The 21,718-nt window shown below is 44.1% G+C and overlaps 1 protein-coding gene across 2 annotated transcripts in view; it reads right to left on the reverse strand.

The window, feature by feature from the left end:
• Nucleotides 1-16,452, reverse strand: part of LOC117886605 (receptor-interacting serine/threonine-protein kinase 2-like) — a 32,535-nt gene extending 16,083 nt beyond the window's left edge. The window contains exons 1-3 of one of the 2 annotated variants that reach the window (XM_034788585.1): nucleotides 16,298-16,452; nucleotides 4,350-4,598; nucleotides 598-775 (exon numbers count right to left, since the gene is read on the reverse strand). In XM_034788585.1, the coding sequence (XP_034644476.1) occupies nucleotides 598-775; nucleotides 4,350-4,473 (302 nt within the window). In that variant the 5' untranslated portion in view covers nucleotides 4,474-4,598; nucleotides 16,298-16,452. Of the gene's footprint in view, nucleotides 1-597; nucleotides 776-4,349; nucleotides 4,599-6,826; nucleotides 6,853-16,297 lie in introns of those variants that run through there. The other variant, XM_034788586.1, reaches the window with a different exon arrangement.
• Between the last annotated feature and the right edge of the window lie 5,266 nt (nucleotides 16,453-21,718).

Genomic DNA, 21,718 nt, shown 5'->3' on the forward strand with positions numbered 1-21,718 from the left:
ACCCTTTCAAGAAACTGAGAGCCTAATGAGTGCATTCACTAGAGTGATTTGGTCCCACACCATTAAAAAAATAGTATGGGCCTGACTTCATAATCCCTATAAGCCTGTGACTCCAATGAAATAAATTGGAGTTATGTGAGTGTTAGGCTGACATCCATTTGTGTCAAAGTTTGTGGTTATGACTAATATATGCACTCAGTCCTATCTCTACTGCAATTGTCCATTCTCCCTTTCTTCTCGTATGTGTACATTTATTCACCTATCATATTTTGTCTAAAACTTAGATTGTGAGCTCTTTGTGTTTGTTTGTATAGTGCATAGTACAACGGTGCACTGAACATGGGTTGAAGTCCTTTGATGCAATCACAACACTATTAATAATGACTTCAGGATCAAGCCCCATTGTCATTACGTACGTCAAATTTCTCACCTAGTGCAATTCAATGTATTTCTTCCACTTTGTCTCTGTTAATCAGGTGGGAGTCACTGAAGTGGAAAGGTGAACTGGGGTCAGAAATGCTACAGTCCATGTTGGTACCCTCTTTGCACTACTGTCCTCCTGAGCTGTTTATATAGTAAATTAAATATGACACCCACCTCTCTGTTGTATTCTGGCTGGTCAGCAGTTTCAGTGATACGTTAATGTTCTGAGGAGCATGAAAGGCTTTGAGGGCGAAGCCAGAACTTGTCCTGGTGAAGATAAAGTTATCCAGCTCTTCCTGGGCTATTACGGGCATCAGATTGGCCATTTTCTGGCGTTTAGTGGGGGAGAGAACTGAAGAAAAACAGACATCCTTAGATTTGTTTTTGTTATCATTGCCAAGGTACACTGAAGTTACACCACGCTTTGTTCCCCAAACTACTCTTCACCTTCATTCAAAAGGCTTCGTATTACCATACTCTGGGTCAGATTGTCCTTTAAAGATAGGGAAAAAATTTACCTACCACACAGGGACATCCTGAGGTTTACTTACCATTTGTAAATATGAGGTGCTAAGTGCTCAATATTATGGCCAGTTCTCATTATAATCACCTGGAAATATGGGGGCACTATTTACATTAATATAATACAATGCTTGACTTCCAAGGATAGTGTTATAATTTGGGGAAACAACAGATTAAAATTCTTACAGTTCCATGCTGGACAGAAAGATAATTCCCATGAAAAACTGTAATAATGCAGTAATCCAGTGTTTCCCAAACTTGGGACGCCACTTGTTTAGGGAAAGCCCCTGGCAGGCTGGGCCGGTTTGTTTACCTGCCGCATCCGCAGGTCCAGCTGATCGCTGCTCCCACTGGCCGCGATTTGCTGCTCCAGGCCAATGGGAGCTGCTGGAAGCGGCGTGGGCCGAGGGATGTACTGGCCGCTGCTTCCCGCAGCTCCCATTCACCCGGAGCAGCGAATCGCGGCCAGTGGGAGCCATGATCAGCCGGCGCTGTGGACATGGCAGGTAAACAAACTGGCCCGGCCCGCCAGGGGCTTTCCCTAAACAAGCGGCGTCCCAAGTTTGGGAAACACTGCAGTAATCCATTCCAATCTACCTCCAGAGCCATGCCCTTTACAGATGTGCCATTATTTACTAGGATACTGTATGTCAACAGAACAGCAAAACAAAAGGCCAAATTCCCTGATGTGGTATACTGGCAAAACTCTACTGAAGCCAGTGGAGCTATGCCCATTTACAGCAGCAGAGAATTTGGCCCATTGGTTATATATACTAGATCTCTAGGGCCATGTGCATATGTGCCTTAATACACATTGACTAGAGATAACAACCTCCCACACAGCCACTTTGTGTTAATGTATGAGTCAGGTGTTATTAATAACAGGTGAGGATGTTTTAAAAATATAGTGAGCATAAAACTCCCTGTACTTAGTGCTGAAAGAAAGCAACAAGAACAGACAGAGCTGAGACAAGGAAAACAGAGAGGGAAGAAAAGGGGTCTTCAGAAGCCCATTTATGAGAATACTGCATGGTTGGAGATCGGAGGGTCATAAGAGCTCAAAATGGAATGCTCCCCTCAGACTCAGCAGATTTCCCCTAAGAAAGCCATGCCGGAATTAATGCTGCTCTAAACTGCAGATTTAAGTAGTGAGTAAGGGGTGTAAGTTGAGAACTCTCTTTTTAAGTTGAGGGTTCAGCTAAATGTGGTCTTGTGCTTAAGGCATTAAACTAGGATGCAGGAGGTCTGATTCTAGTTCCCAGCTCTGCCATAGAAAGTTTGTGTAATCTAGAGCAAATCACAATCTCTCAGTGACTCAGCCGAGCATCTATAAAATGGGGATAACCACACACCTTTATTTTATCCTTTGTCTATTTTGCCTAACTAAATTGCAAGGTCTTCCAAGCAAATTCTGGCTGTTACACTGTATATTGATATCACCTAGATCAGTGGTTCTCAACCCTGGGGTCTGGGGCCCACTCAGGGGCCGCGAGCAGGTTTCATGGGGTCCGCCAAGCAGGGCCAGCATTAGACTTGCTAGGGCCCAGGGCTGAAGCCGAAGCCTGAGCAACTTAGCTTCACAGGGCCGCAAGCAATTGCCCTACTTGCTACCCCCTAATGCTGGCCCTGGCTTTTATATGCAGAAAAAGCAATTTTTGTGGTGCAGATGGGCCGTGGAATTTTTATAGCATGGGGGGGGGGGGGGGACTGAGAAAGAAAAAGGTTGAGAATCCCTGACCTAAAGCACAATGGGGTCCCAAACTCAGTTAATGCCTCCAAGTGCTACCCTAATTCATATAATAATCAGACTAAAATGTCCATTGGTTGACTAATAAAATTCCCCAGTCTAATGTAAGTTTGATGCAACAAGATGGGTTAGACCCTTTGCTTTTTATTTTAAACAACAACATTCTAGACTGAATCTGAAGGCACTAGCTGTGGTTCCTGCAGAAACTCTTAAAACAAGGCACTCATTCAGTAGCTATATGATGGCCTCTCAGAATGACTTTGTTGGCTCAGTTCAGAGGCAGGCAGGGTTGTGACTGATCCTCTCTATGCTGCTATGAACAAATTATTGAGCTGGATGGCAACAACTACGTGGAAGGAAAGATTATAGACACATGAGATTTCTCTGATGCCCAAAATGAAGAGCTTAAGAACATGATCTATTTTTTCATATACATCTGCTTCAAGCAGTGTACTTTGTAAAGGACACATCCTACATCTGCTTCAAGCAGTGTATTTTGTAAAGGACACATCCAATATGGCATGAGACCAACAGAACCAGCCCAGTCATTTTACATGCAAAATTACACAAAGCTCTTCCAAATCAGAGACAGGCAAAAAAAAAAAAAAAAAAAGAACCATTTATTCCTCAAATATTATGGGGATTGGATAAAGTGGAACCTAAATTTAGTTTTGGTTTCTGTGGAGAAAAATAAACAATCAAAAGGTTTGCAAAACAAAAATCATTTTTCATCTCTAAAAATGTGTAAAACCAGAACCGTTTACTCAAATCTCTAAATGTTCGGGTTTGAAAAAAGAGTCTAATAATGACCCTTGGCTCCAAATCACTCCTGGTTTTGCTTATTTTTATTTTAAAAAGAGAACTAGGTAAAACTGGAATCAATTATTGAAACTTTGGTGGCACAAATAAAAAAAGAAGCAGATCTGAATCACCCCCATATTTTGGTTTTGCAAAATCTAACCCTGACCAAAGAGGTTTTGAAAACCAGAATGACATGTTTTCACCACTTCTTGTTTTTATACAAATGAACTACAGCTGGAAGCAGGATTTCCCCCCATACATCTAGAGGTTTGGGCAAGATTCTCAACTCATCTGTAAATTGCCGATTTACATCAAGTGAGGATCTGACCTTAAAATCAGAAACTCCAGTTTTGCTACCTTTACATACATTGAGAATTACCTTATTTCAGAACTAGTCAGTGGGACTAATCACAGATTAAGGTACTATTTAATGTCAGTAAGAGTGGCAGAATCCGTCCCTAAATGGGATGCAAAAGGATCCTTCATTGGGAGAAAAGCTCTCAGTGCTGCACTACCAACAGCTCTGCTTTTCTGGGTATAGAGATTTTACTCCTTTTAAAATCCAATATTATTTTACTGCCCACACTACCATGTGGTTTCTAACCACAGCTTGTCAAGGCTGGCAGTTTGAATGAGGAGGACTACAGAAAGTTGTGAGAGGCTTTAAATGTCTCATTGAAACACACTGGAAAATCCTGCATTATAAGAGCTAATCCTTTAAAAACTACCTTTATGCTTAATTCACAGTGAAAGTGTTTCCATCCATATGAGGGAAGTGTGGCTGGGGGCTGATTTAATGTTTCAGTGTACAAATAAAATAAGTGAAAACAAACATACAAAGAATATTGCGACTTACCTCCAGACGTGTGGGCATAGAGACTACAGGAGTGAGCTAGTGCGACTGCAACAAAGAGCTGCGATCTGCCTGGAACAGTGATGCAGTCACAGTCTAAGCCTTGCTGGGTATGAGTCAGCTGCATTGTTTATCTCCTCTTTTATTGGCTGCCTACACACATCCAAAATTTCCCCTCGTTGTGTGTGCAAACTGTAACTCCTTAGTGACTGCAGTCATCTAGGTTCTCTTCATGGGCTGGCCAGTTCATTGCTGAAATAGGCAAGAAGAGGTTATAGACAAGATTAGAGAGGTTGAGTGGACACTGTGATGGCCACCACCACCCGTACGAAGAGAAAACAATAAAACTGAGACGCATCAGAAACACCACCCTGGATCCAAATACCCCCCAAAACACAGGGATGTTCAAATCTGGATCCAGACTTTGCAAACCACCCTTATCTTTACAGTGGGGTGCACCAAAACCCAGATACAAAACCCGCTCAGCTTTGGTAAAGTTTGAATTTGAATTTTGTGGCTTAGGCCCATCTCTAAATAAAGACAAGGAAAATCATTCCCTTTTTGGTTACAGTAGAGTGTGCACAGAGAAAGTGGATATGTAGTAAAGGCCTGATCCTGCTAGGTGCTGGGCTGCATCCATTCTCACCAAAGTTAATGGAACTGGAGGGTGCTCAGCAACTAGCAGAATGGGAACTTTAAGGAGAAAACAATAATATTTTTGAGTGTCCAGCTTTATTTACAGAGTATAGTGTAAGTGGAGTTTTGTGAATGGTACCCTCTAAAGGGTCTGATCCAAAGCCTACTGAAGTTTATGGGAGTTTCTCTGTTATCTTCATTTGGCTTTGGATCAGCCCCTAAATCAGGGGTGGGCAAACTACGACCTGCGGGCTGGATCCAGCCCTCCAGCTGTTTTAATCCGGCCCTTGAGCTCCCACGTGGGAGTGAGCTCCAGCCAGGGAGCAGGGTCAGGGACCACTTCATGCGGCTCCCGGAAGCAGCGGCATGCCCCCCCCCCTCCAGCTCCGACGCATAGGGGCAGCCAGGCGGCTCCGCTCTGCATGCAGCCCCTGCCCCAAGCGCCATCCCCACAGCTCCCATTGGCTGGGAACCGCAGCCAATGGGAGCTGTAGGGGCGATGCCCGCAGACAGGGCAGCGTGCAGAGCCACCTGGCCACACCTCCGCATAGGAGCCGGAGAAGGGACATGCTGCTGCTTCTAGGAGCTGCTTGAGGTAAGCACTGCCTGGAGCCTGCACACCTGAGCCTCTCCCCGTGCCCTAACCCCCTGCCCCAGCCCTGATCCCCATCCCACCCTCTGAACCCCTCGATCCCAGCCCATAGCACCCTCCTGCACCCCAAACCCCTCAACCCCAGCCCGATCCTAAAGCCCACACCCCCAGCCAGAGCCTGCACCCCTTCCCACACCCAACGCCTGCCCCAGCCCTGATCCCCCTCCCGCACCCTGAACTCCTCATTTCTGACCCCACCCCGGAGCCTGCACTCTCAACCAGAGCCCTCACTCCCTCCTACACCACAATCCAATTTTGTTAGCCCCCCATACAATTTCTATTCCCAGATGTGGCCCTTGGGCCAAAAACTTTGCCTGTCCCTGCCCTAAATGCAGAGAGGAAGCAGAGAGGAAGCAAAACCACTGAACATGCTCCCTTCCCCTTCCTGTGGAGCCTGACAAGCTTCTCTTCACCAAAATAAATAAAATATAAAAATATATATATATATATACAGATATTCCTATCTCATAGAACTGATATACCTATCTCATAGACCCCCGAAAGGTCATCGAGTCCAACCCCCTGCCTTCACTAGCAGGACCAAGTACTGATTTTTCCCCAGCTCCCTCACAACCCTGGGTTTAGCAGGCCAATGCTCAAACCACTGAGCTATCCCTCCCCCCGCCAGCATTATGTGGCTTCAGCTCTGTGGTTTGAAAGGAAGAATGCCAAGGATAGGAGGCAGGGAGCAGCCCATCACATGATTTCCTCAAAGCTGCATGGCTATCCGAACAGAAATGAGTGTTACTAGAAGCAGCATTAGTATCCAGTCTGTGCCTACGTGCCCCTCAGAGAGTAAGAAATGGCACAGGTGCCTGGAGAGGAGACAGTGGCAGCAAGGGTATGGGCAACAACCATCAGGGATTGGGGAGACTGAATAGAGAGGGGGCAAGTTATTAAGAGTACCTCTTCCCTTCACCCCTCCACGCTGATCTCTGTTTAATAATGTCTTCACTACCTGTCCATGGCCTACATTTCTGTAAGCATGACATCAACAGTATGATAACTGTCTTAGGTATTTATAGACCATTAGTCATTGTCATAGACTCTGTGTTACATTTGTAATCACACGTGAAAAAAAAGAAACCCTTTATAATTAAAAAACCTGTCTTTAAAAATCCTTTGGAGATTTTTTTTGAAGTGCTCACTTTGGCAGAAATAGTGAAAAAGCATATGACTCCCTGACACTCACATGTGGTGTACTCTGATGCACCTATTTAGTTTTCCATGGAGAAATGGTCTGAAATAAATAGGATGAAAATCAATAAGCACAAATGCAAAGTACTACGCTTAGGAGGGAATAATCAATTGCATAAACATAAAATGACTGCCTAGGAAGGAGTACTGCAAAAAAGAGTATAGTGGATCACAAATTAAATATGAGTAAACAATGTAATACTGTTGCGAAAAAAAAGTGAACATCATTCTGGGATTATTAATAGCAATGTTGTAAGCAAAACACAAGAAGTAATTTTTCCAGTCTACTCAGCACTGACAAGACCTCAGCTGGAGTACTGAGTCCAATTCTGGGCACCACACTTTGGGAAAGAGCTGGACAAATTGGAGAAAGTCTAGTGGAGAGCAACAAAAAATGATTAAAAGTCTAGAAAACATGACCTATGAGGAAAGATTGAAAAAACTGGATTTGTTTAGTGTGGAGAAGAGAAGACTGAGAGGAGACATGATAACAATCTTCAAGTACATAAAAGGCTGTTATAAAGAGGAGAATGATAAATTGTTCTTCTTATCCACTGAGAACAAGACAAGAAGTAATGTGCTTAAATTGCAGCCAGGGAGATTTAGCTTAGACACTAGAATAAACTTGCTAACTGTAAGGGTAGTTAAGCACTGGAACAAATTACCTAAGGAGGTTGAGGTTTTTTACAAACCTCCAATGATTAGACAAACACCTGTCAAGGATGGTCTAGATCAGGGGTGGGCAAACTTTTTGGGCTGAGGGCCACATCGGGGTTCTGAAACTGTATGGAAGGCCGGGTAGGGAAGGCCTGTGCTTCCCCAAACAGCCTGGCCCCTGCCCCATATCACGCCCTCCCACTTCTCACCCCCTGACTTCCCCCCTCAGAACTCCCGACCCATCCAACCTCCCCTGCCCCTTGTCCCCTGACTGCCCCCTCCCGGGACCCCCCTCCCCAACTGCCCCCTTACCATGCTGCTCAGAGCAGCAGGACTGACAGCCGCGCTGCCCCGCCACCCAGAGCACTGGCGGCATGGTGAGCTGAGGCTGTGGGGGAGGGGAAACAGCAGGGGAGGGGCTGGGGGCTAGCCTCCCCGGCCGGGAGCTCAAAAGCTGGGCAGGACGGTCCCAAGGGTCGGATGTGGCCCGCGGGCCATATTTTGCCCACCTTGGGTCTAGATAGTTCTACCTCAGTGCAGGGACTGGACTACATGACCTATCGAAGTCCCTTCCAGACCTAAATTTCTATGATTCTACACATAGGTGCCAACTTTTCTAGGCGCCGGTGGGCGCTTGCCCCCTGCCCCGCCTCTGCCCCACCCCGCCCACTCCTGCCCCTGCCCTGCCCCAACCCTGCCCCCTCCCTGCCCCTATGGGACCCCTTCCCCAAATCCCTGCCCCGGCCCTGCCTCTTCCACGAGCGCACCGTGTTCCCCCTCCTCCCCTCTTCCTCCCAGCGCTTGCTGCCTGAATCAGCTGTTTCACGGCGGGATGCACTGGGAGGGAGGGGGGAGAAGCGGAGCCGCAGCACGCTCAGGGGAGGAGGTGGAGCGGAGGTGAGCTGGGGTGGGGAGCTGCCTGTGGGTGCACAGCACCCACCAATTTTTCCCCATGGGTGCTCCAGCCCCCGGAGCACCCACAGAGTCAGCCCCTATGATTCTACATGCTATGCACAGAGGGTAGCAAAACAATCATGGTGTCCTTTGTTTGATGCTATCTTGCTTATTGTTTTCAGCTTATGTGACACAGTGCCAGCCAAACTATTAAAGCTTAATTTTAGTGCTGTGATTGGTATGACTAAATCATGGTCACACTGGCCAGTTCCTAGATCCAAGCTTAGGTCAGACTCAACCCCTCAGAGGCTGGTTTGTCACTACTATTGTGCATTCTAATTCATGAAAATAATGATTAATATCTTACCTTTATATAGTGCCATTCATCCTGAGGGATTCTAAAATGCTTTACAACCTCTCACACAAAATATTACAGTCTATATATATCGAATAAGGAAAGAGAAGAATTATTTAGGATTGCTCTAAAGAATGTCAGTAGTAATGAGAGAAAATTAAGAAAAGTAAAATTTAGTAAGATCTCTCAGGGAAACCATAATATAAGGGCCATTAATTCGTTTCAGTGTCTATTTCAGTGTCTATGCACAGAATTCACTTCACTTCTTTATTGCTCTGATGCAATGATGTTGAGGTCAGATAAATACATAGATACCAGTGAAGTACAGTTAACTGGATGAAACACTGACTTTTTAACAGAGCATAGCAATGATGCACTATAGTCAAGGACAGGAAAAGAAAACTATGGGGCCAAATTCATCCCTAAAGGAAGTCCATTAACTACCATTTAGACTACGTGTAAGGAGAAATTCTTCAGAGAATTCAGATAGTGATCTGAGACCTATTTTGGAGAGGAGAGGAGGAGGGAAGACCATTACATAAATACTGGTGGAACTCATTACCCAATAAACAAATAAATACATCACATCATGGTGATGTTACATACACCAGGGATGGAATTGAGCCTGTGTGTCTGATGGTAGTTGCAGGGAGAAATCTAAATGGGCAGCATGTATAATTACTCATACTGAGATTTATTCAGAACACTAGCTAACACCCCAATTTTTGCAAGAAGTGCCAGGGGACTTTCAAAGACTACAGTGATCAACCATTACATCTAACACAAAAGACAGAAGTTCAACAACCGCTAAGGCCACTAAGTTTCCAAGAGGTAAAAAAAATAGATAATTTTGAAAAATGACTTTTTCCTAGTCCCATCAAATAAGGGCCCAAAAAGAATCAAAACTTTGCCTTTTCAGTGCCAATTTACTTACCTGCCCCAGCCACATCTCTAAAAATCATCTAAGCTGGGCTGTGTGTAAAAAACACACTAAGAGGAAAACAATCGAAATACACAGCTAGCTGGTCTTAAAACAGTATCTGAATTAAGGCAATAATGTCCAAAGGATGGTACAGATTAAAGCTCCAGGACCTCAAACAGGACCAGTCTAGGTATGCTTGTATTAAAAAGTTGTATTAAAGAATTAACTTGGTCCTACAATTATGTTCTGATGTGTCTCTATGGGAGCAGTATTCAAGGAGGACCACAGAGTAACAGAGAGAGTATCTGAGCATGTATGAACAATAAGAAAAAATGACGCAGAGTATCGGATGGCAAGATTTTATGTGCAGAGACATGCAAGTGACCCAAATACCACAGCTGCTGATGTACCGATGTTCAGTGAGCACCTGTGAGAAGTGCAGAAGTGATCACATGAATTCTTCTTTGAAGTGTCAAGCTTGTTATTCCAGTTGAGCATCTGAACCTGACTGGCTTTGATGAAGAGTTAGGACCTGATTTGCTGTTGTCTTGCCCATTGTGGAGTCATTTGTACCTGTGCAAAGTGGGTGTAAAATGCTACCATTCTCATCTGGTGTCAGGCAGTGGAGATTAATGTATGGAAATGTAATGGGTATTGAATGTTGTATTTTTTTATATGGAATGGGTATTGTAATTTATATGTATACATTTCTGTCCTCAGTTATACCCATGTGACCATATTAATTTAAATGCCTGGATACCAGGTAGGCACAAAAATACTCATGAGGTGTTGATTTAAATGTCTAAATGCAGAATTCTGATGTCCATTTAGGATGGTCGTCCACATTTGAACTAAGGCATCCCATTTATTTTTCCAGGAAAGCATTTCCTCATTCCCAACAAACACCACACGCTGTGATGTTAGAAAATAGCTTTGGCTTGTCATCCTCTCACTAATTAGATGATTAAAGGAAAAGCCGCCTGGCTTTTAGGCAGTTTCTGGAGAATGACAGTGCTAGTCAACTCTAATAGTGTAATTAATAACACCATGAATTATTTATTAGATGCATTACCTAGCTTTTTAGAACTATGGAGTCTTCTTAATATATAGCACCCAATACATAATTTGAATAAACCTGAATAAATGCAGGGAACTCCTCTTAGACTACTGGAGGCTGAAGGTGGTCTCATTATAATTTATACAGCATCCATGCTAGATGCTTTAAAGAACAAAGACACCCCTCCCCACCACAGTCCCTTCTCCAAAGAGCTTGCTATCTAGTTTTAGATGCGACAAGTGTAACAAACAATGGAAGAGAGTGAGGAAGGACAAAATCACCAGGTTACTCAGTTATGGCATAATCACGGCTAAATGGTTCCAATAATGGCAAAATGACAAAATAAGGGCTAGATTATGCCTGGCCCTTATGTGAATGTGCGGGGGAGAGGGGGCCATGAGGGGGAGATGGCACAGGAAGACTTCCACCCTTGCATGGCCTATGTAAGACCCAGACCAAATTCCAGCCCATGTGTTCAAGAGAATATAGCAGCTGCACCCTCTTTAGTCTTCTGGGAGTGCACGGCACTGCAAAAAGAGTTGGGAGAAGGCTAAGCCATAGCTGCATCCCCATATACACCAGCCAGCAAAACTGGCTGGCCAGGACAAAAGGCAGTAGTCTGCACCCTACAACATTGTGTAGTACAAGCAACTCCACTGCCTCTATGTCCGCCTTCTGGAGCTCCCCCTGGGGTACTTCAGCTCAGCAATGCCCCTCACTATGGTCAATGCCTAAAACTAGCCTTATGTCATTTGGAAACTGATTCTCCCTCAGGGAAGCAGGGTGAAGCACAGATTATCTAATAAAACTAATAGATGGTTAGTCAAAATAGAGCTCCTCTTCTCTCCTCTTCTCCTCAAGTTGGCCTCTTGAAACTCAACCATCACTTTTCCCCAGCTCCCCCACCAATCTCACTTCCTCTTATATCCCTGCTCACCAATGCAAACTTAACTATGGGAGTCTCTACTGATGCCTCCATACTGTATTAACAAAAACCTTTACAGAGTCTTTGTTTTGGAGTTACATTGTACATCTACTTGGAAATGGGATGGGAAGTGATATAATTTCCTATTTTCTAAGAATTTTTGTACCATGAATGTAGTAGACCAATACTGGTCATTCACTTCTTCTCTGATAGTGTTCAAGAGAAATTTCACTCTCTAACTCTGGAAGCCTCTTCTGCAGGTTCAGAAAGAGAGCATTTTCTTCATTTCAGTGTATTCAAGTAGTTTAGTTCAATTACTAGTTCGTTCAGAAGTAAGAAACCAATGGGGAGTGAAAAAAGCAGAAAGGCCTATTTTCCTCTTCCAATCTATGAATAAAAACTAGGTGTGAGAGGATGAAATCTACTAATTCTAAAATCTTGAAGGACCTGGTGACCAAAAACAATCAGTTCAATTTACTAACTATAGATAATACTTCCTCTGTTTAATAAAATAGTAGGTTTTAAATGCAAAATATGTTTTGATAATTTTTTTACAAGTAGCGCTTGACACAAATTTTCTAACATAATAAAAATGTAAAAATTAAGAATCTGAGTAAGAACATAAGAACGGCCATACTGGGTCAGACCAAAGGTCCAGCCAGCCCAGTATCCTGTTTACCGACAGTGGCCAGTGCCAGGTGCCTCAGAGGGAGTGAGCCTAACAGGTAATGATCAAGTATCAGAAGGGTAGCCGTGTTAGTCTGGATCTGTAAAAAGCAGCAGAGGGTCCTGTGGCATCTTTAAGCTTAACAGATGTATTGGAGCATAACCTTTCGTGGGTGAATGCCCACTTCGTCAGACGCATGCTCCAGGTAATGATCAAGTAATCTCTCTCCTGCCATCAATCTCCACCCTCTGACAAACAGAGGCTAGGGACACCATTCCTTACCCGTCCTGGCTAATAGCCATTAATGGACTTAACCTCCATGGATTTATCTAGTTCTCTTTTAAATCCTGTCATAGTCCAGCCTTCACAACCTCCTCAGGCAAGGAGTTCCACGGGTTGACTGTGTGCTGTGTGAAGAAGAACTTCCTTTTATTTGTTTTAAACCTGTTGCCCATTAATTTCATTTGGTGGCCCCTAGTTCTTATATTATGGGAACAAGTAAATAACTTTTTCTTATTCACTTTCTCCACACCACTCATGATTTTATATACCTCTATCATATCCCCTCTTAGTCTCCTCTTTTCCAAGCTGAAAAGTCCTAGCCTCTTTAATCTCTCCTCATATGGGACCCGTTCCAAACCCCTAATCATTTTAGTTGCCCTTTTCTGAACTTTTTCTAATGCCAGTATCTCTTTTTTGAGATGAGAAGACCACATCTGTATGCAGTTTTCAAGATGTGGGCGTACCATGGATTTATATAAGGGCAATAAGATATTCTCTGTCTCATTCTCTATCCCTTTTTTAATGATTCCTAACATCCTGTTTGCTTTTTTGACTGCCACTGCACACTGTGTGGACATCTTCAGAGAACTATCCACGATGACTCCAAGATCTCTTTCCTGATTAGTTGTAGCTAAATTAGCCCCCATCATATTGTATGTATAGTTGGGGTTATTTTTTCCAGTGTGCATTACTTTACATATATCCACATTACATTTCATTTGCCATTTTGTTGCCCAATCACTTAGTTTTGTGAGATCTTTTTGAAGTTCTTCACAGTCTGCTTTGGTCTCAACTATCTTTAGCAGTTTAGTATCATCTGCAAACTTTGCCACCTCACTGTTTACTGCTTTCTCCAGATCATTTATGAATAAGTTGAATAGGATTGGTCCTAGGACTGACCCTTGGGGAACACCACTAGTTACACCTCTCCATTCTGAAAATTTACCATTTATTCCTACCCTTTGTTCCCTGTCTTTTAACCAGTTCTCAATCCATGAAAGGATCTTCCCTCTTATCCCATGACAACTTAATTTACGTAAGAGCCTTTGGTGAGGGACCTTGTCAAAGGCTTTCTGGAAATCTAAATATACTATGTCCACTGGATCCCCCTTGTCCACATGTTTGTTGACCCCTTCAAAGAACTCTAATAGATTAGTAAGACATGATTTCCCTTTTACAGAAACCATGTTGATTTTTGCCCAACAAGTTATGTTCTTCTATGTGTCTGACAATTTTATTCTTTACTATTGTTTCAACTAATTTGCCCGGTACTGACATTAGACTTACCGGTTTGTAATTGCTGGGATCACCTCTAGAGCTCTTTTTAAATATTGGCGTTACATTAGCTATCTTCCAGTCAATGGGTACAGAAGCCGATTTAAAGGACAGGTTACAAACCATAGTTAATAGTTCCACAATTTCACATTTGAGTTCTTTCAGAACTCTTGGGTGAATGCCATCTGGTCCCGGTGACTTGTTACTGTTAAGTTTATCAATTAATTCCAAAACCTCCTCTAGTGACACTTCAATCTGTGACAATTCCTCAGAGTTGTCACCTACAAAGGATGGCTCAGGTTTGGGAATCTCCCTAACATCCTCAGCCGTGAAGACTGAAGCAAAGAATTCATTTAGTTTCTCCACAATGACTTTATCATCTTTAAGCGCTCCTTTTGTATCTCGATAGTCCAGGGGCCCCACTGGTTGTTTAGCTGGCTTCCTGCTTCTGGTGTACTTAAAGAACATTTTGTTATTACCTTTTGAGTTTTTGGCTAACTGTTTTTCAAACTCCTTTTTGGCATTTATTACATTTTTACACTTAATTTGGCAGTGTTTATGCTCCTTTCTATTTACCTCACTAGGATTTGACTTCCACTTTTTAAAAGATGCCTTTTTATTACTCACTGCTTCTTTTACATGGTTGTTAAGCCACGGTGGCTCTTTTTTAGTTCTTTTACTGTGTTTTTTAATTTGGGATATACCTTTAAGTTGGGCCTCTATTATGGTGTCTTTGAAGAGTATCCATGCAGCTTGCAGGGATTTCACTCTAGTCACTGTACCTTTTAATTTCTGTTTAACTAACCTCCTCATTTTTGCATAGTTCCCCTTTCTGAAATTAAATGCCACAGTGTTGGGCTGTTGAGGTGTTCTTCCCAACACAGGAATGTTAAATGTTATTATATTATGGTCACTATTTCCAAGCGGTCCTGTTATAGTTATCTCTTGGACCAGATCCTGCACTCCACTCAAGACTAAATCGAGAATTGCCTCTCCCCTTGTGAGTTCCTGTACCAGCTGCTCCAAGAAACAGTGATTTAAAGTATCGAGAAATTTTGTCTCTGCATTTCGTCCTGAGGTGACATGTACCCAGTCAATATGAGGATAATTGAAATCCCCCACTATTATTGAGTTCTTTATTTTGATAGCCTTTCTAATCTCCCTTAATTTCATCGTCACTATCACTTTCCTGGTCAGGTGGTCGATAATAGATACCTACTGTTATATTCTTATTAGAGCATGGAATTACTATCCATAGAGATTCTATGGAATATGTGGATTCATTTAAGATTTTTACTTCATTTGATTCTACATTTTCTTTCACATATGGTGACACTCCCTAAATAAGTAAATGTAAGTCAAGGTATATCTTTGCTTAAAGAAATGTGTACAGACAGTGTATCCTTCTGGTTAGCAAAAAGAAGCACCACATTTAGTGTAAAGGCTATATTTTGTGAAAATCAGCATGTATTAACAGTTACCAACCAATGAGAATCAGCCTTTATTTTTTAGGAAAATAACTGAAAATGACAAATGCATAACACTCTAAAAATAATTGATTTAAATCCAGGTTCCCTGCTTGTTGATTTAAATCATGATTAAAATCAGTGATTTAAATGAGTGCTTGAAATCTATCCATTCTATCAGGTTGTCTTCCCAGTTCTGCCGCTGAATTGCTTTGTGTCCCTGTTTCCTAACTGTAAGCTCTCTGGGATAGGGACTGTTTCTCACTATGTGTATGTATAGCACTTAGCACATAGGGGCCCTGATCTTGGCAGGAGTCTCTAGGCATTATTATAACATAAATAATAAAATAATAATAATTTGTTTTTGTCTTTCTACTTTCATCTTCTCCTCTGTCTTCTTTCTCTTCCTCACTGTGTTTCTTTCCTTCTCCTACCATCCTCTCATTTCCTTGCCTTTCTGTTTCTCCTCCTCTCCTGTCTCCTCATCTGTTTGATTCTCCATCCCTGGCTCCTTACTCGCTGTTCGTTTTGTTTCACACTCAGTCTCTATCTTTCTTCTCCTCTCCACCTCATCCCTTCTCCCCTTTCCTGCCACTTTGTCTATCAAATGCCTTTTCAGGAAGCCTCTGCTGGATTTTTAATGTCTTCTGTACTTTGAAACCCCCATCCCTGTTATTTTTTTAAATCTCAGAATAAGGCAGAAATGTATGAAATCAAAGCTAGGGTTTGAGCTACAAAAATGCATCTGAACACAGCAAATTGTTTTTGGCTTCCTTTTTAAAATGTTTGTAATGTGGAACCCACTTGTAGGGCATTTGCTTATATGAAAGTGGAGTGAAATATACTGACGAAATTAAGGACTTTCACTCTTATAGTGAAGCTACTCTCTGCTTATAATGAACTTCACTCCATTAGAATCAAGTTCTGTTGAACTAAGCCTCTGGGAATTTAGCAATTGGTACCTACCAGACAGGAGTTAAATGCAGCATTCCAAGGAGATCATGACTTCCTCCTCTACTCTGCAGAAAAGATTCAACTACTTGGGATGAACAGGAAGGCGGTTTCACCTTGCTGTCAGTCTTCCTACAGTTGCTGCTTGCTAGCTTGGTTTTCCAGTGTCCTCTCCCCTGACAGTTGCCACTGCTCTCTGTAGGAAGAAAATACAAAGTCTCCACATTTCTGTTGTGGCTAAAGGGCATTTTGTATGAGGAAGGTGAAAAGATATTGGCCAAACGACAGCACGTTCGTTTCCCAGGCAAGTCCTCTTTTAGTATGGCAAAGGTCTGCTTAAAAAGAAATTCAGCCCTGTGCAGAGGGCAGCATAAGGGTTATGCAGCATTGCCTGCTCTTTCAACTTTATCTTGAGTTGTGCAATATTTGGTGTGTTTTTTAAAGCCCCAGCTATAATCAGGAGATTATATGAGAATCTCAGCTTTCATTTAGGAAAAGATAATGTAAAAAGCCTGAAAATGTAAAGCACACGCTACCTTAAAGGCTCAGAAACGAGAAGGTACCTAAAAAGAACCCAAAATTTATTTACTTTTTTTACAGTCTCATGATTTTTAAACCAATCTCAAGATTATTTTGGGGACAGATTTTTGAATAGCTGGGATTGGCAATACCACCTGTAAATGGGATGCAAGTGGCAATACTACCCACGACTTATATAACACTTTTCAATAGTAGAACTCAAAGCGCTTTACAAAGGAGGTAAGTATCATTATCCCCATTTTAAAAATAGGGAAACGGAGGCACTTAGAGGTGAAGTGACTTGCCCAGGTTACCCACAGGCAAACCAGGAATAGAATCAGGTCCTGAATCCCAGGCCACTGCTCTACCCACTAAGACACAGTGCCTTTCTTTTTCCTTATGGTGGCTCTCCGCACAGCAGTGAATTTAATGGATTTTTATTTGAAAACACAACACATTTATAAGAGCGTTCTATCCTATAATTCAAAAATAGCCAGACTATTTATTTTTAATACTGTACAATACTGCTATAAACAGTAAGTAGTGCAATTGTCTTTCCAGGGCAAGTCTTTGTATTCTAGCTTTCATCCCAGACTGACTTTTAGAGCCCAGTTATAACCACTTAAACACAGAGGTCAGCAGCAAAAACACGGACAGACTTTTAACTAGAGAATTGAACTGGGCTCTTACAACAACTCCTTCTTTTCACACGTACACTAATTTTCCTTAAAAAAACAAAACCAAAAAAACAAGTATTTGAATTGAGTGAACTATATGGGAGGAAGAGGAAGTCACAGGATCTGGACTTTGCCCTGCTATTTTGTTAGTAGGAAGTAACACTGGAACATGATTACTGTTATTTCATGAAGCGTGTTCTACTAAATTCCTTCTTTGTACTGCAAGATTAGTCAATATGGGAAAACACAGGGGTTTAGCTATTCCTGGGAATGACATATACAGACATGCCCTCCACTTCTCCCAAAATTTGGTGATAAACTCTGGAAAAAAATAAAACAAATCTTTAAAAATTATACGAGTGATTTGGTAACCACTGAAACAGCAAAATGCATCTTAAGTGACAGCTTCTAGTGCCCACCAGGATGTGTGAATGCAGTACTCACTAGTACATTTAGGGCCCATAATGTGCATGTCAGAGACCACCTTAACCTTTCTAATAGACATAAGTCACACGGCAAGCTGCTGCACATAGGCACCAGGCATATTGCCAGCTGCCTCCCCATCCACTCCCCTCTCCCTCCCCCCCACCCCAACTCTAAACATACTACCAGATGCCATGATCAATATCCCCCATGGATAACAGGTATGTGAATTACTTGCACATAAGTCCCTATGAGTATTTGGTGCTGCTAAACTGCACCCATATGCTTGAACAGACATTAGGCCCACTGCTAGTTCCTGTGCTTACGTGTCCTGATGAGGTGTTAACTAGGATATGTCCAAGCTTTACACCCTTATAGAACACGGTTAAGGTTCCATCTGTACTATAAATTGGAAATGCTTTGTAACCTTATTATTTGATTTGATCGTAACTATAGTGTTTGGTGGTAACTGGTGAGTCCCAGAAGTTAATTGTATGAAGCTGGGAGTGCCGGCATCTAATTTGTTTAAACCTTTTTTCCCACTCAGCATGTGAAACATACCTAGCTGTGAAAAAATGGAATGTAGGAATGCATTTCTATTAAGCATGTTTTTTCACCCTGAACAGCCCTGCTTGCGGGTAGAGAAAAACATTTATTTTGTATACAATAACATCACTGAAACAATAGCTCCCTCAGTAAAAAATTAAGCTATTTTTCCAGATTTGGAAACTAGTAGTAGCAGTCTAATTTTATCGATTGCCAGTCATGCCTCATATTTTCCTGGTTGAATGTTGGTAATTTTAGAAACAAACATGCCTAATGTTTCTAATTAACAAAAAAAACATACAATGCCTTTGATATCGTTAGTTAAGGTGTTAAAATACTGGAATTGTGTTTCTATCAGGGTTCCTTACCTAGCTATTTGTGGAATTCCCCTGAACTGTTTGCAATATGAGCAGTGCATTCTCAGAGAGTAGTGCCCAAACCTGAAAAACACCTTTTTTGAGCCTTGCATAAAGTCAGCCCTGGATAATCAATATTTGAGTTTGAATGACCTAAGTATTAAGGCAGCAGGCTGTGCTACATTTGCAGATAGTGAGCTGGGCTGTCCTACCATGCTGTGCTGGGGTGTGTGTATAGATTCTGGGCTGGACTATTTATAGTCAGTTTGCTATATGTTGTGTGTGTATGCATAGATACTATGCTGGGCTGACCAGATGCCCTGCTGGGTGTATATGTATTTGTGTATATTGTGCTAGGCTGAATTGCGTGTGTTTGGATTCTGCATTAGGCTGTTTACATTTCATATGTACTCTGCATGTAGATGCTTTGCTGGCTATGTGTAGGTACTGCATCAGGATGGGCTCTATTCATTTGTGTGTATGTACGTATCCTGCAGGATTCTGCATGTTTGTAGATACACTGCAGGACTCCATATGTGTGTGTACAGAAGGTCTGCAGGGCTGGTCTGGGTTGTGTGTGTGTGTATCTTATGTTCTGTGCAGAGATGACTGCTTAGCTAGGCCAGGGTGAGTGTGGATGGCCTGCAGAACTGGGCTGCGGTATAGATTTAGTCCTGAAGGCATTTGGTGCCAAAAAATTAAAAATTTTGCACCAAAATAATAAAAATTCTGCACACAATATTTTAAAATTTTGCAAAATTCTGCAAATTGTATTTGTCAAATAAATGTGAAGGTTCCAGCATGGCATTGGGGAGCACAGGCCACTAGCTGCAAAGAGGTGGGAGATCACTGTGCTGCTCCCTCTCGGGACACAGACTCAGCAGTGAGGCAGCACCCAACTCTGACATAATGCAAGGACTGGGCCTGCCCCAGAAACACCCAAAGGCCCTGCCCCTCTGTGCCAGGTGCACCAGGTGTGAATAGACAGGCTCAGCCCGGCAAGATCCAAGTGTGAAGGGGCTTCGTATGCGGGGATACAGGTGTGGGTTGAGATGGTTCTGTGTGGGGCAATCTGGGTGCGGGCGGCTCAGTGGGGGATCCGGGTGCGGGGGGATCTGGATACACAGGGGCTTGTTGGGGGGTTCTGGGTGCAACGATAATGGTACTCTGCAGGGGGGGCTCAGCAGGATGGGCCGGGGTGTGGGGGGCTCAGTCAGGGGTTCAGATGCTGGGGGAGCAGGGCGTAGTGGGAGGGGGGATCCAGGTGCAGCTGGCTGGGGCTCGGCGGGGTGGTGATCCATGTGTGGGTGTCTCGTTGGGGTAGTCCAGGTCCAGTGGGTCTCATCGAGCGGGGGTTCTGAGTGTGTGGGGGAGTGAGGCTCAGCAGGAGAGTCTGGGTATGAGGGAGTCTGGATGTATGAGGGTTGGGCAGATGGGGGAGCAGCTCCCTGACTGAGATCTTTCCCCCTGCAGCTGAGGAGCGATGGTTGCAGGAAGTGTGTCGGGGGGTGAGAAAGAGTTTGCAGAGCTTCCTGTAGCTGGGGGAGAAATCTGAGGTGTGTCTGACCCGGTCCCAGATGCCATGCAAGGGAAGAGGAAGTACCATGCTCCCCAGTCCAGCTGGGACTAGCAGCTGAGCCCAGCACAGAGTAGGAGCCACCCTCCAGGTCTTCCCCAGTCCCACCTCCTGCCCCACAGTGATTTACCTCTCTGCCCGCTGCCCTGGGCACCCAAAACATACTGCTGGGGAGGGTCGCATGACCGCTCTTGTGGCTTCCCTTTGCTTCCCTGTCAAAAAGTCATTTTTCTGTGGGGAAGCAAAGAAATCTGCGGGGGACATCAATTCTGCACATGCACAGTGGCGCAGAATTCCCCCAGGAGTAATAGATGCAGGGTGGGCTGAGTGTGTTGATAACACTGATTTGTGTTTGCATTCGATTTCCTGGTGTTGTTAATCAAATTAAAGTGGGTACAGGTTTGCTCATCATTCACAAGAAGAAGAAGTTTGGCTGGGCAGGATGCTGGGACCAAGCTCTCCCTTGGGCTCTCTGAGACCCTGCCCTGTGCGCCATGTATGTCTGCTTGAGAGCTGGGCTGTATGGAATCCTGCTGTGGGAAGTGTTGTCGAAGAGGTGAGCTCTCCCCTGGCCTGTCCGGACCCTGCTCGGAGGGGTTTGGGGGGTGGCTATTCCAGAGAGCTGGGCTCTCTCTGGGCTGTATGGGACTCTGCCGAGGGGGACACTGTCGAAGAGCTTAGCTCTCCCCGGACTCTGTCTGGGGGATGGGGACTAGGCAATAGAGCTCTCCCCAGGCTGTATGGTACCATGCTCAGGGGAATGATGCTGATATCCGGGCTCTTCCTGGATTGTATGGGACCCTGCCTGGGAATGGGGCAGAGGGCGGCTATGCCGGGCTCTCCCTGGGCTGTATGGGACCCTTCCTGGAGGAACGATGCCAGAGAGCTGGGCTCTCCCAGGGCTGTACGGGACCCTGCCCGGTGGCAGGGGCAATGACAGGAACAGGGCTCTCTCTAGGGTTGTATGGGGCTCTACCTGGGGGGCAGTGCCAGAGATCAGGGCTGTACGGAGCCCTGCCCGGTGGTGGGGACAATGACGGTTAACGGGGGTCTCTCTGGGGTTGTATGGGGCCCTGCCTGGTGGTGGGGGCAATGACGGGGAACGGGGCTCTCTCTGGGGTTGTATGGGGCCCTACCTGGGGGGCAGTGCCAGAGATCAGGGCTGTATGGGGCTCTGCTCGGTGGTGGGGGCAAAGACGGGGAACAGGGCTCTCTCTGGGGTTGTACGGGGCCCTACCTGGAGGCGGTGCCAGGGGCCGAGCTCTCCCCAGGGCTGCCTATGGCCCTGCTGGCTGGGGGGCAGCCGGCGATGCCAGGGAAGGGATGAGGAAGGCAGTGT

The sequence above is a fragment of the Trachemys scripta genome, chromosome 13, assembly GCF_013100865.1.
Source record: "Trachemys scripta elegans isolate TJP31775 chromosome 13, CAS_Tse_1.0, whole genome shotgun sequence".
Classification (NCBI taxonomy): Eukaryota; Metazoa; Chordata; order Testudines; family Emydidae; genus Trachemys; species Trachemys scripta.